Source organism: Salmo trutta, chromosome 11 (genome assembly GCF_901001165.1).
Source record: "Salmo trutta chromosome 11, fSalTru1.1, whole genome shotgun sequence".
NCBI lineage: Eukaryota > Metazoa > Chordata > Actinopteri > Salmoniformes > Salmonidae > Salmo > Salmo trutta.
The window spans coordinates 20,492,041-20,505,446 of NC_042967.1; the positions used below are offsets into that span (position 1 = coordinate 20,492,041).

At 44.4% G+C, this 13,406-nt stretch overlaps 1 protein-coding gene across 1 annotated transcript; it reads left to right on the plus strand.

Annotated features, from left to right (window-relative positions):
• Positions 1 to 1,753: 1,753 nt before the first annotated feature.
• On the plus strand, positions 1,754 to 13,066 carry LOC115202428 (uncharacterized). The gene is made up of 4 exons (XM_029766563.1): positions 1,754 to 2,295; positions 9,043 to 9,185; positions 9,540 to 9,651; positions 9,851 to 13,066. Exons 1-4 carry the CDS (start codon positions 2,019 to 2,021, stop codon positions 12,430 to 12,432), a joined length of 3,114 nt encoding a protein of 1,037 aa, XP_029622423.1. The 5' UTR covers positions 1,754 to 2,018; the 3' UTR covers positions 12,433 to 13,066.
• The last annotated feature ends 340 nt before the right edge of the window (positions 13,067 to 13,406 follow it).

Sequence of the window (13,406 nt, forward strand, 5' to 3'; positions counted from 1 at the left end):
ATCAAGTATATATTTAGAAATCAAACTATTACACGGATAGAATCTATGGATTATCTTAAAGGAGATCTCCTTTACTTTATTGGTCACCATAAATTTGTGTGGAGTGAGCCAAGCACGGCGCCAGTTTACATCAAACGATGAAGCCCAACAAAATATCGCAGATGGAATAGACTTCCTGTAGAAAATATCCCTTAATAAACGATTGATGAATTTCGTATCTAGTAGACCAATGCCATTCAACTGAACATTGCTTACAATCGGAGATATTCCAAAATATGTATTATTCTGAAGTAAAGTTTTTATCCCACTAGGTATAGCTTTAATAACAGTGTCATATTCCTTGCTTGAAACCTCAAAGTTGTATCTTTCCATAAATTCTCTCCGTGTAAATAGATTCCCACTAATACTAACTAATTGGCTGACAAGAACAATGTTTTTCGAGAACCATTTAACATCTTGTTTCTATGTAATATCGTTATTAATTATGTAATAACATTATTCCATATAAAACATTTATGAGGTGAAAAGTTGTGTTTATAGAGCAAAGCCCAGCACATTAAAGCCTGCTTGTGAAAACACGCCAATTTCACAGGAAGTTTACCCACAATATATGGACAGTGTAGTAAAAAATTAAGCCCTCCGAGCTTCTGAAAAACAAAATGAGGTATAATATTCCAGAAACTATGAGGATTTTTTATGTACCTTTTAGTCCAGTTAACCTTTGATATCTGATTGAAGAGAGTGAAATCTAAGACATTTAGACCGCCATCACAATCCCTGTTGGTGATAACATCTCTTTTTATTTCACGTGGCTTGTTTTTCCATATGAAGTTGTACAATAGTTTATCTAAGGTCCAGCAAGTGGATTTGGGAATGTCAATAGATGAAAAAAGATAGGATGCACGAGATAGCCCCTCAGCTTTGGATAAAAGCACCCTTCCTTGAAGACTTAAATCCCTCCCTAACCATGAGGATATTTTTTTTTTGACAGATTCAGTTACAGGGTTCAAATTAAGATCATTCACAGCCTTAAGATTTGTGGTAATCTTTACACCGAGGTAGGTTACAGTATCTTTTTCAGAGATGTTACAATCTGCTGGATTGACAGCTCCTTTCAAAACAAACATCTCACATTTGGAAAGATTTAAAACCAAACCTGAGATTTTGGAGAACTGCTTCACGATATCCAATGCTAATCTAGCTTGAGACACTTTTTTTTTTAAAGTGAGGTGTCATGCGCCAGTTGGGATATTTCATACACAAATCAAAATTTATAAAGAAAAAGCACCTTTTCTTAATTTTTTTTATCTGATGTGGAAAACTATTTAGAGTCTTTAAAACGTATACAAAACAAAATGTCAAAAAAATGTATTCGCTATATGTCTGTATTTGATTTGATATAATGTGGAATAGTTTTATTTTTATTTTTTTCTCATTTCTTTGGAATCCCTCTGGCTGTTATGTTTATGTTTTGCATGTTACTGTTAATAATAAATACAAATATATATATATTAAAAAAAAATGTTTGTCGCGGAGGCAGATTTGTTCCCCATCACTCACAGGCGAACATATTGGCCGTGTTCGAGAGGATCAAAACTGTAAAGTATCATGGATACATTTATTGACTAATCTACAAATCATAATTAGTCGTTATTTAAGATGCAAGGTGATTTGTAGATCACTCAGCCTGCAGTTACTTTGTGGCTCTCGAACACGGCTATCGTAGCTGCTCCCGATGAGTGCTAGCGCGCATGTGACGTTGGTCCGTATAAACCGGATGCAAACGGCCAACCCGGATATGGACCGTCCATGAGTCGGCGTATGCGAACGTGGGTAGATTACCTAAAACAACGGTCGGCCATCTTGCACTCAGTCTCCATTTAATATCACACCTCAGTGGTCCACAGAGGAAAGAGAAACCATGGTGTCACGGACGTAGGCCGCCAATTCTGATCAATCCTGTACATTACATTGGAAATAATAATCGAAAGTGTGGGGTGAAGCTGGTTGCCGCCAACATGTCGAAAGAATGTTTTCAAACCCAGTTCGCCTTTGTTATGGAGAGTGTATTGAAGACGGCAGTCACTGAGACAACGAAACTTTTTGAAACAACTATTGAGGAACTGCGAGCCGAAATATCTAGAATAAAAGAAGAGAACGAGGACCTCAAATCGAGGCTTCGATCCCTAGAAAATGTGAAGATATCGACGGGTGAAAGTGAACGCCAAACCGCAGAGCCTGGAACGAGTGAAAGAACATCACGTATCGGCAAACGTGACATTGGCGTTCAATGCGGTGAGTAGAACACGGGTGTATTCATTCCCCCACACAATTTATAATGGTTTTATATCAAATTCGTTTTTATTGAACAAATTCAGGTAGTTCCCGCCCCGTTTGTTTCCGAAACATTTTGGAACAGAATCGGCGGAATGAATACGCTACTGGACTAGTTAGCAAATCTACTTTCAAATGATCAAACATCCTAATAGCCTAGATATTTAGCTGAGCATGAAGGCTCAACGCTGAGAATATTTTCCCAAACTGCTTAATATATACGTTTAATTTGTATACACCTTTTTTTTGGAACGTAACCAGTAAACTCTACATCAGGCTAATAGCTTCCCTGGAGAACTCCACATGTCAGGTGTATGTTACAAGCAGAAATGAAGCCTAGTCAGTGTATGGAGAAGTTGTAGGCGTTTGTCGATAATCACGTAATAATAAGGAATTCCCCTCGACCGCAAATGGGTGGAACCCAACATTCGTCCCTACTGATCACTGCTGTGTTGTTCGATGTACATGTAGCCAGGTCAAAAATCCCGACCTACAGTTCACAAGGGGCGGCAGGTAGCCTAGCGGCTAAGAGCGTTGGGCCAGGAACCGAAATGTCGCTGTACAGTTCACAGGGGGCTGCTAAGAGCGTTGGACCAGGAACCGAAATGTCGCTGTACAGTTCACAGGGGGCTGCTAAGAGCGTTGGACCAGGAACCGAAATGTCGCTGTACAGTTGACAGGGGGCTGCTAAGAGCGTTGGACCAGGAACCGAAATGTCGCTGATTAGAATCCCCAACCCTGCAACGTGTTACAAATCTACCGTTTTTTTTCTTCTGCCCTTGAGCATGGCGCCGTTGATGTCGATTTAATCCTGCACCTCTGATTAAGAGGGGTTGGGTTAAATGCGGAAGACACATTTCAGTTGAGTGCATAAAGTTGCGCAACAGACTCCCTTTTGCTTCCCTTTCATTTTCCCAATGCTCTCACATAGGGAAATAGAGTTTGCGAGAAAGCCCTGTGGCTTCAGGCTAGTCGTTGTGGGGGCACGCGGTGTCCAAGTAGGCTACACATAGCTGTGTGTGTGGAAAACATTGAATCACAGGTCAGACGTTTAACTTGTTTAGTACTGTCCGTTTGGAACTCTACTTGCAGCTGTATAGTCCGTTTTGGTGTTGTTGGTCTTGGCTAGCATTATACTTAAAAAAAATAAAAAAAATAGACCAGAGCCTGTTATTTCCAATGGGAGCAAATTAATCAGAGTGGGCAGAACAATCAAGGAGGAGTGCAGAGCCTTGCACCAGCAAGTGAGATCCTATAGAGTCCCACAGTGGAGGTGTCAATGATGGACTGGCCATCTGGAGCACCAGGAGTTTTCCCAGTGGGTCCGCTTGACAATTGGGGCCGATGCAGTGTAAAATATAAATAGCCCCTGCTTAAATAAAGATAACTAAGTGCTGCGTGTCTGACTGGCCCAGGCGAGTGGGCTGCCGGGCCACTGCCACTGCGGTTGGGTATTACATCTGTCAGCCTCTCTCTCCCAGCCAAATACTTTTGGTCCAGTCCATTCTAACTTTACCTGGGCCCCGCCCCTTTCCCATCTCTGTTAACTGGTGACATTTGGATAAATAGTGCAGTGGAGCAAGATGGCCAAACAGAGAAAAAAACATAAAGGTGGTGCTGAAAAGCAGAGAGAGAAGAGGTTGAAGTCCCTTGAGGCTGATGAAGCCAAATCTTTTAAAGTAACAAATTATTCATTTGGCGCTGTTACCAGTCAATCATCTCAGCCTAGTTAGCCTGAAGGTACTGGCAGCAGAGATGAGAGAGCAGCCCATTGAGCCCAGCAATACCAGTTCAACTGTTAGTCAAGGGTTTGCAGCTGAATCAGTAACACCGAAGACAATAGGGATAAGAAAAGCAATGTTTGGCTAGCTGGCTATTTAGCTATATCGGGTGCCTTTTGTTGAAACAAGCGCTCGTCAATGTCACTTTTTGTGAACCGACCAATCACAGCCTGGATGGGGCGCCACATTAAAAAAAGGTTGCTGTTGAACTCATTGTTATGCATGAATGGTTATGATTATTGTCAAGTTAGTACTTAGCATTAACAAATTAGAGACTAACCACCAATGTAGACCATTTTTCTTGCACAAGGATTTAATGACGGAACAAAACCTACAAAAAGTATAAATGTTGGTTGTGTATTTTTTTTAAGCTGCTGTATTGTTCAATTGGAATTAATATTATACTAGTGGTATATAGTATACGATTATATGAAATGATGAATATACTAACATTATGCATTTAATATATTAATATTATACTAACATTGTACTATTATATTAACATTCTACTTTTTAATGTTTTTATATTGTACTAAATACTCATCCAGGTAGAGGATGGTGCATCTGCAGTGGACAGATGTAGATTGAGCCAGGATGCCACTGCCACCCTAATTTGTGATTTATTTTAAGAGGGTGAAGTCAGGGGACCTAAATGTTTTTTAGCTTCCACCCCCAACCAACAAAAGTGTGAAAAGTCTGTGGTGCAGAAGGTTTTCTTTTGTAAAGATGGGACCAACAGGAAGTGGCTGTCATACAGTGAAGAGAACTGTGCTTTATTCTGCTTCATTTGTTTGGCATTTGCAAAGCCCACCGAGTACAGCCCTTTCATGAATGGAATGGCTGACTGGGAGCAAATCCATCAGAGAGTGGAAGAGCATTATGCATAGAAGTTATGCTGAGGCCTACTTTCTAAGGTCCTCCAAAGGTAACATTGAGAGCCTGTTCCTCGGCAGTCAGATGTTTGCTCATCGAGAGCAAGTGCGCAGAAGGCAAGTGCTAGAGCGCATTATAGATGTTGTTAAAGGCAAGAGGGGTCTGAGCTACAGAGGCATGCAGTCTGAAGCAGGTTATACGCTGGATGACAGCAGCATTGACCATGACAACTTTTTAGAGATGATCATTCTGCTGGGAAAGTATGACATGTGTATGAAAGAGCATCTCACTGCCTGCGTAGAGAAAAGCAAAACTGCATAAGTCTGGGTCAAGAGGCGGCAGAGGCTCTCTAATCACTATTATCAAAGACTACCATCGATAACGTCATTACCACCACCCAACACAATGCAGGCCACCATAGCAAGTGAAACCCAGGAAGCTGGTATGTTTTCAGTCCAGATTGACATTACGCAGGATATTACAACACAAGATCAATGCTCTGTCATAGTCAGATATGTGACAAACGTCATCCATGGGAGGCTTGTGGCTGTGGTGAAATGCGAGGCATCCACTGGACAATAATTTGTCCAGGTACTGAGTGAAGTACTGGAAAACATGAAGCTTGACATCAGCAAGTGCATTGGCAATTCCACTGATGGGAGCCTCCAGTATGCAAGGCCAGTATAAAAGCTTCTCTGCCCAGCTCTCTGCAGGTCCACCAATCAAGTGCATGTGTGGTGCTATGCACACATTTTGAACATTGTTTTGGCAGACACAACAGAAAGTGTCTTGGCAAGTGTGTCAGGTTTCTCTCATTAACAACATAGCTGTGTTCTTCCGTGAATCCTACCAGAGGATGAACATTTGGGAGAAGGAGAGCAAGGACCCAAGACAGAGACGTCTTGCTCCAATTTGAGAGACGCTGGTGGGCTAAATACAGTGCCTTAAAGAAGGTCTCTGGAGCTTTTGGAAATCCAGATGAGTCTGTACGTTGATGTCCTTCTCACTCTTTCAACCATACAAGATCAGAAAAACATCAACACTACTGCACGGGTCAAGGCACAAGGATACTTTGAGGGGTTGCTGAAGTATGAAACAATACTTACAGCTCAGATATTCCTCAGAATATTTCAGGTCACCTCACCAGTCTCAAAATATCTTCAAACAAGTGGAATGGACATTCTGTCTGCGCATCGTATGGTTGTGTCTACAGGGGAGCAGCTGAAAGGAATGGCAAAGAGATTTTGAAAAAGTCAAGGCAGCTGCAGACACATTTGTTCAGTGGGCCAACGGGAAGTTTCAGGAACGGGATGAGAAAACAGAGCTGGAGTTAGGGACCACTCTGCCAACGAAAAGTGCTCGAAAGAAAACTATGCCTGGAGAGAGTGCACAAGATGAGACTTTTACTGGGACAGAGAGTGCATACATACAGGATTGGTGTACATAATCAAATACTGGATACAGTTATAGATGGCATCCATCGACTATTTTTGAGTAATGGCACTTTGTATGCCGACATGGCTCTTCTGGACCTTAACTTTAGTCAGCTAACATCCAGTGGCCTTCCACAGACAGCCCTTCAAGAACTAAGCAAATGTTTGATCAAATTTGACAGCAGAGCAACGGTGGCCAATTTACAGAGTGAGCTCATGAGTCTGGCAGAACAGTGGACTAGGTTAAAACAATTGAGATATGAAGAATACACAACCAGGACTATGGAGGATCATGGACCTGAATGAAATGAAGGCAAGGTGGAGATGGTGAACAAGAGCTGTTCATCTTGCAAGGACTGTCCAGTGTGTTGCTACCGTATTCTTAGTCAGTACAACCTATTGACTGACGCATACCACATCCTGGGCCTTGCTTACAAATTCTTAGTTACCCTGTCAGTAACCCAGGTAGCTTGTGAGTGGAGCTTCTCTACTCTGAAATTCATCAAGAGTAGGCTCAGGAGCACTCTCTCAACAGCACCTGGAGGCTTTTATGCTCATGGCTACTGAGCGAGATGTTTTAATGACCCTGGACAGTGACCTGGTTGTAGATGGCATTGCTGAGAGAAGTGAGCTGCTGCAGAAATTGCTAATTTAAGGCGGTAGGAAATGTTTTATTTTAATTGTATTCTATGACTTGCCTACTCACCAGTTGTTTCACCAACAAATGTCTTCCTGTGTTATTTATTTGAATGGTCAGATGGTTCTTGCCACCTTGCTGGCAGTTTCATTATGTGCTCCTTCCAGCCAGCCTCCTCATAAGAGCAACACGTTGCCCTTGTTCTATTTTACATCTATTTTACCGAAGTTATTGTTATAAATATTGTTCAGTAATCTTGTTTACATAACGTTTTGTTCCGTTGGTGGTGTATTGTTGGTGGGATTTTGGTGGGCCGGTCTGAGTCAAAGTCCAGGGCCATTTTTCATTCCCAGTCCATCCCTGGGAGGTGTCATCATACCCATTTAAAACCTAGCGGTCAAATACAGAAATGTTTTCATTCATTATTCCCATAGAAGTTTTAATAAAAACTTAAAATAAGGCCTGTGTTTTGTCAGTCTTCGCTTGCTATTATGACATATCGAATTCAACAATCCAAATAATGTTTTGAAATCGACTTTTGCTTTCAACAGCATTTCAAACAAAACGTGTAACTACTAACTATAGCCATTGAATTCTACTATGTCAATATACCGTGCATTAGAGGGAAATATACACGCTCTATAACGCCCTTCAAACCAATCATAAAAGAGTATTCAATAATGCCATGGAGAAATAAGAATTTGTCAGGCAGACATCGGAACAACTTCTGGTAGAAAAATACACTTTAGCCTAATTTCTATTTATCTGCTTATAACTTCTGAAATGTGATTGGCCCATGTTTTCATGAGCTGAAATAAAAGATCCCAGAAATTTTCCTATACGGACAAAAAGCATATTCTTCTCAAATTTTGTGTACAAACTGGTTTACATCCCTGTTAGTGAGCATTTCTCATTTGCCAAGATAATCCATCCACAGCATGATCATTACACAGGTGCACCTTGTGCTGGGGACAATAAAGGCCACTCTAAAATGTGCAGTTTTGTCACAATGCCACAGATGTCTCAGGTTTTAAGGGAGCTTGCAATTGGCATGCTGACTGCAGGAATGTCCACAAGAGCTGTTGCCAGAGAATTGAATGTTAATTTCTCTACTATAAGCCGCCGCCAACATTGTTTTAGAAAGTTTGGCAGTACGTCCAACCGAAGACCACGTGTACCCATGTTAGCCCAGGACCTCCACATCTGGCTTCTTCACCTGTGGGATTGTCTGAGACCAGCTACCTGGACAGCTGATGAAACAGGAGTATTTCTGTCTGTAATAAAGCTCTTTTATGGGGGGGAAACTAATTCTGATTTGCTGCGACCCTGTCAAGTCATGTGAAATCCATAGATAAGGGCCTAATGAATTTATTTAAACTGACTGATTTCCTTATGAACTGTAACTCAGTAAAATTGTTGCATGTTGTTTATGTTCAGTGTGTGTGTGTGTGTGTGTGTGTGTGTGTATAGATATTCATATACAAAATACATTTAAATTCAATTTGTCCTTGACCATGTGACCTAGTCACCTCAAACCAAATTTTGATTGTTCAGAGGGTAGGGACAAACAAAAAAAATCATATATATTTTACCTTCATTTCGTAGTCAAATTTTCTTTTTTGACTTCTTGAAAACACCCACAGATGAATTTGTCTCAAGTCAAAACATCCTTTAAGTTTCTCATTCTCATCAATATATATTTATAAACTACTGGACAGATGTGCATGCCACTTTCACGTAGCAGCGCAGTAGTATTGATTGTAGTAGCAGTAGACACATTAGGCTTATGATTATGGGCTTGGATTTCGAGCTAACAGTTGTAGGATTATTATTATTTTTTTCAAAGGTCTATAGACTACAATATTACAGAGAAGAAAATTTGGTTTTGAGGTGTGGTCTATAGGTACGGTGTGTTGCAACACAATGTTCTGTCAGGCTTATGTCCTAACCACTCTCTCTCTCTCCCCTGATCTGGTATTTCCAGTTCTGACAGCGCATGCTTTGCCTCGGGCTGTGGAGCAGCACCTGCAGGAGGAGAACCAGGGGACGGAGCTGCACCGTGGGGCCTACGACGAGGAGGGCAACACACAGACGGCCTTAGTGCTGATCAAACAGGAGGTGGACTGGGTAAGACCTAGCCTGAGTCCCCGATCTGTTTGGGTCAGTGCTATCAAGGATCGTTGGGACGTCCGTATCCTAAACCCCTACCTAACCGTTTTACATTTCAACTTCAATGGGGTGGGGAAGTCCTAAAGATCCCGGATAGCACGGACTGATCTGTTTTCTGTCTTGTCAATTCATCCACCTCTCTACTCAACCTATTGTTGTTGACCCCAGAGAAAAGGAAACACCTGTACACTGCACTTCCTGGAATCTTCTTATTTTTATTTAAATGTACGTACATCGGCCTAACAGCCTTTATCAGAGTTTTTGTTGACACTAATATAGCCTGTTGTTGTTGACATTGCCCCCCCACCCCAGGAGGCAGACTATTCTGATGACTACTCCCCCGGGTACATACTGCTGAAGAAGGAGGGGGGAGATCCCCCGACTCTGGTCCGCAGACAACCTCTCAGAGAGTTACCAGGCAGAGGTAGGAACTAGGGAGACCTGCTTCTGAATCACACATCTTATTACAATGTAATAAACAGTATTGGAATGAGAACCAGGCTCTAATAATATCTATAATAATCTCTCCACTGTTATTCTCTCTGTCTTTTGTTCTTTCTGGCTCTCCCTTTCAACTTTCCCCTCTACCTTTCTCCTTCCTGTCAATCTCCCTCCCTCTGTAGCCCTGGTCCCACCTGGAGCCGCCAGGGCCTTGGTCAACTGTTACACCCAGGAAAGGCCTCCCACCACCCAGCCTACCTCAGGACCTGCAGCGGCAGTCCTCCAGGGAGATCCAGACACTCAGGAGCCCCCCCAAGCTCTCAGCCCATCCCAGCCCAGGACCAGAGAGGTTACCAGTGGCAGTGCAGGCCAGGACCAGGCCCCTGGAGCAGAACAGCAGTCACTGGTAATACCAGCAGCAGAGTCTCCAACATTACACCTGACAGCATCTCCTCAATCAGCAGCCACTATCCATTCTACATCAACTGTCCTGTCTACTGTAATGGTCCAGTCCACGGTAACTACTCTGTCAAAAGAAACTGTCCAGTCGACCGTAACGGTGAAGTCGACAGCAGCAGCGTCAGAGCGCCTGCCACCTGTCCTCTCCGGGTTACCCAGAACCCCTCTTCAGGATACACAGCCCAGCCCCGTACCCCCTCGTCCACCCCGATCATCACCATCACAGTCCCACACAGACGTTCTACCTGTAGCTCGTCCAATAGCAGTGCCTTCAACACAACCAGCTAGGCCTACAGCTGTACCTGATGGACCACCGGCCGCACCACCAACACAACCGCAACCGCCTACAGTTTTGGAGCATTTGGGTATTGTCACGGCAACTCCACCTGTCCAGTCCGCTCCATCTCCTACTGAGTTGACAGAACCTGCCGGCCCCCCTGAGATGCAGGCATTGTTGGTCACTGAGCATGTGCAACCCTCCCCCACTCTGCCATCACCGAAGTCACCTGCTGTCCCAGAGAGGACGTCTGATGAAGCCCCTGTACAGCTGTCAGCCCCTGCTGTAACCACACCCTCTGGCTGCTGTCAGTTGTCTAAGACACAGTTTTTAGCTCAGTTGTCAGTAGTACCCCGAGAATGTGCCCCACCGAGGCTGGAGAAAGACAAGGAGGAGGAAAAAGAGGAGCAGGAAGATGAGGGGGAGAGGCTTTCCCCCCTCCCTGCCACTTCTACGGAAGCTGTGATGACAAGGTCTGTCGCTACGGAGACGACCCCCGCCAGCGAGAATAAGGAGGAGATTGTTGTCCAGGTAGGCGGCAAGCGAAGGTCAAGTCGACGTGAAGCGCTCCTCTCCGGTCTCCGCCTCCGCTTAAGGCCCCGCCCCCAGGACAGCACGCCATCTCCAGTGGTTGCTAAGAAACGCAGAGGAGAGAGAACCGCCCCTCTAGACCATGACTACTCAAAGGTGATGCAGAATGGAGAAGAAAAGTCCAGGGAATCTCACGTTGACCAGGATGTAGCAGAAGACACCGCTAACGGTGAGACGGCTGACGACAAGTCTAGTGGACAAGGAAGTAGTAACCACATCAGTGAGGAAGAGGGAGGAGCTAACATTGATGTGACCTCTCCGACCAGACAGTCACCTATTGTTGGAGGTGTGTCCAAGAAGAGAAGCATGACCTGGGTGCAGGCTCAGAGACTATTGGCCCTAGCCCAAGCTAAGAGGAGTAGGTCAAAGGTCACCAAGGCCTCACAGAGAGGTCTCAGGTCAGAGCTAAGAGGTTTGGTCACACAGACACAGTTTCTGCCTTCTAACCCACAGCGGCGCCGGTCATACAGACCCAGCCCTCAAGCTGCCTCCAGCCCACGCCGCACCAGCCCTCGCCAGGCTACAGGGGACAACACAAACCCTCCTCCTGCCACCCCTCCTCACCCACAGCCTCACCCCTTCAAGGTCACTTCCACCACCCCTCGTCGCGGAAGACCTCGTTCTGCGGCCGTGGCGGCTTTAAATTTGAAACGGTCTCCCTCCACCCCTCAACCTATCCCCTTCATTGTCACCGTCAGCCCTCGCTCCAACTTCAAAAAGTCCCCGCAGTGCCCACTGACTTTCCAGCAGGCGCGCCGATACCGCCAATCACAACCGATGTGGTCACCACCGGGACCGTTCCAGCTCCAACAGTCTCCCCAGACTCCACGGAAACGTCTTGCCAAGAACCAGTGTGCAGACTGCGGTCGTGTCCTGAGCAGCGCCGCTGCTTTAGAGAGTCACGCCTCCCTCCACTCAGGGAAGCGACCGTTTGCCTGCTCTGCCTGTGGCAAGGACTTCCCCGACCTCAAGGGCCTCAACCGCCACGCCCGCGTCCATGGCGACCAGCGGGGCCACCAGTGTCCGCAGTGCAGCAAGACCTTCGTCTACCGCTTCGGCCTGACTAAGCATGAGCAGGTGGTCCACTGTGGTGTGCGTCCGTTCGTCTGCCCAATCTGTGACAAACGCTTAATTACACAGCGTGACCTGGAGGCTCATATCCGCGTTCACACCGGAGAGAAACCATTTGCCTGCTCCCTCTGTGTGAAGCGGTTCAAGAGGCGTGTGGAGCTGAATGTTCACCTGATGTGGCATAACGGGGAGAAGAGACACTGGTGCTCATACTGCGGGAAGGGATTTCTGGATTACAATAATCTGAAGAACCACAAACTGGTCCACACTGGGGAGAAACCCTACACCTGCTCTGAGTGTGGTAAGCGCTTCAAACAGACTGGCCATCTGAAGAAACACCTGAGGACTGTACACAAAGACCGATAGAGGGCAGGGGAGAAATATTCAATGACACCCCATTCCCTATATAGTGCAACTCTTTGGACCAGAAACAGTGGCAGGCCCTTGTAAAGTAGTGCATTAGATAGGGTGTCATAGGAGCTATTGAGGGGGAATAGTTATCTCCATTTGCTGTGAATTCAAAACCCAGCCGTGTTAGTATTAATGAAGCAGGGATCCCAATCTATTCTCACAGTGATTGGGAAGGACTTGTTATTTTATGTATTGATTAATTACAAGTATCAAAGCTTTTGTTTTATAAACATTTGGGCCCGCTTTTGTTGTTTAGAAGAATCATGCTATGAGAGAAGGATGTAGCTAAGTGTAAAAAATGTTTTTACAAATTGTTATTTTAGTTGAGACTGAGTTGGTTATTTGTATTTAAAACAGGATTTCTGGTTATTTGCTATAATTCGTTATTCATTAGAAAGGTTTGAAGCCTAAAAATCAAGTTTAAATGTAGGTGGACTGTGTTCACATCATGGTGTTTATGTTCTGTGGTTTTGAACAAAAATATAAACGCAACATGTAAAATGTTGGTCCCATGTTTCATGAGCTGAAATAAAAGAACCCACAAAAAGCGTATTTCTCTCAAATATTAAACACACATTTTGTTTCCATCCATGTTAGTGAGCATTTCTCCTTTGCCAAGATAATCCATCCACCTGACAGGTGTGGCATATCAAGAAGCATGATCATTACACAAATGCACCTTGTGCTGGGGACAATATGGCCACTCTAAAATGTGCAGTTTCGTCAAACAGAGTGTCCCATGGTGGGGTTACGGTATGGGCAGGCATAAGCTACGGACACAACTGCATTTTATCAATGGCATTTCAATGCACAGAAAGATCATGACAAGATCCTGAGGCCCATTTTTGTTTTATCTGTGATGAACACATGCATATCTGTCTTCCCAGTCGTGAAATCCATAGATTAGGGCCCAATGAACTTAAATCAAT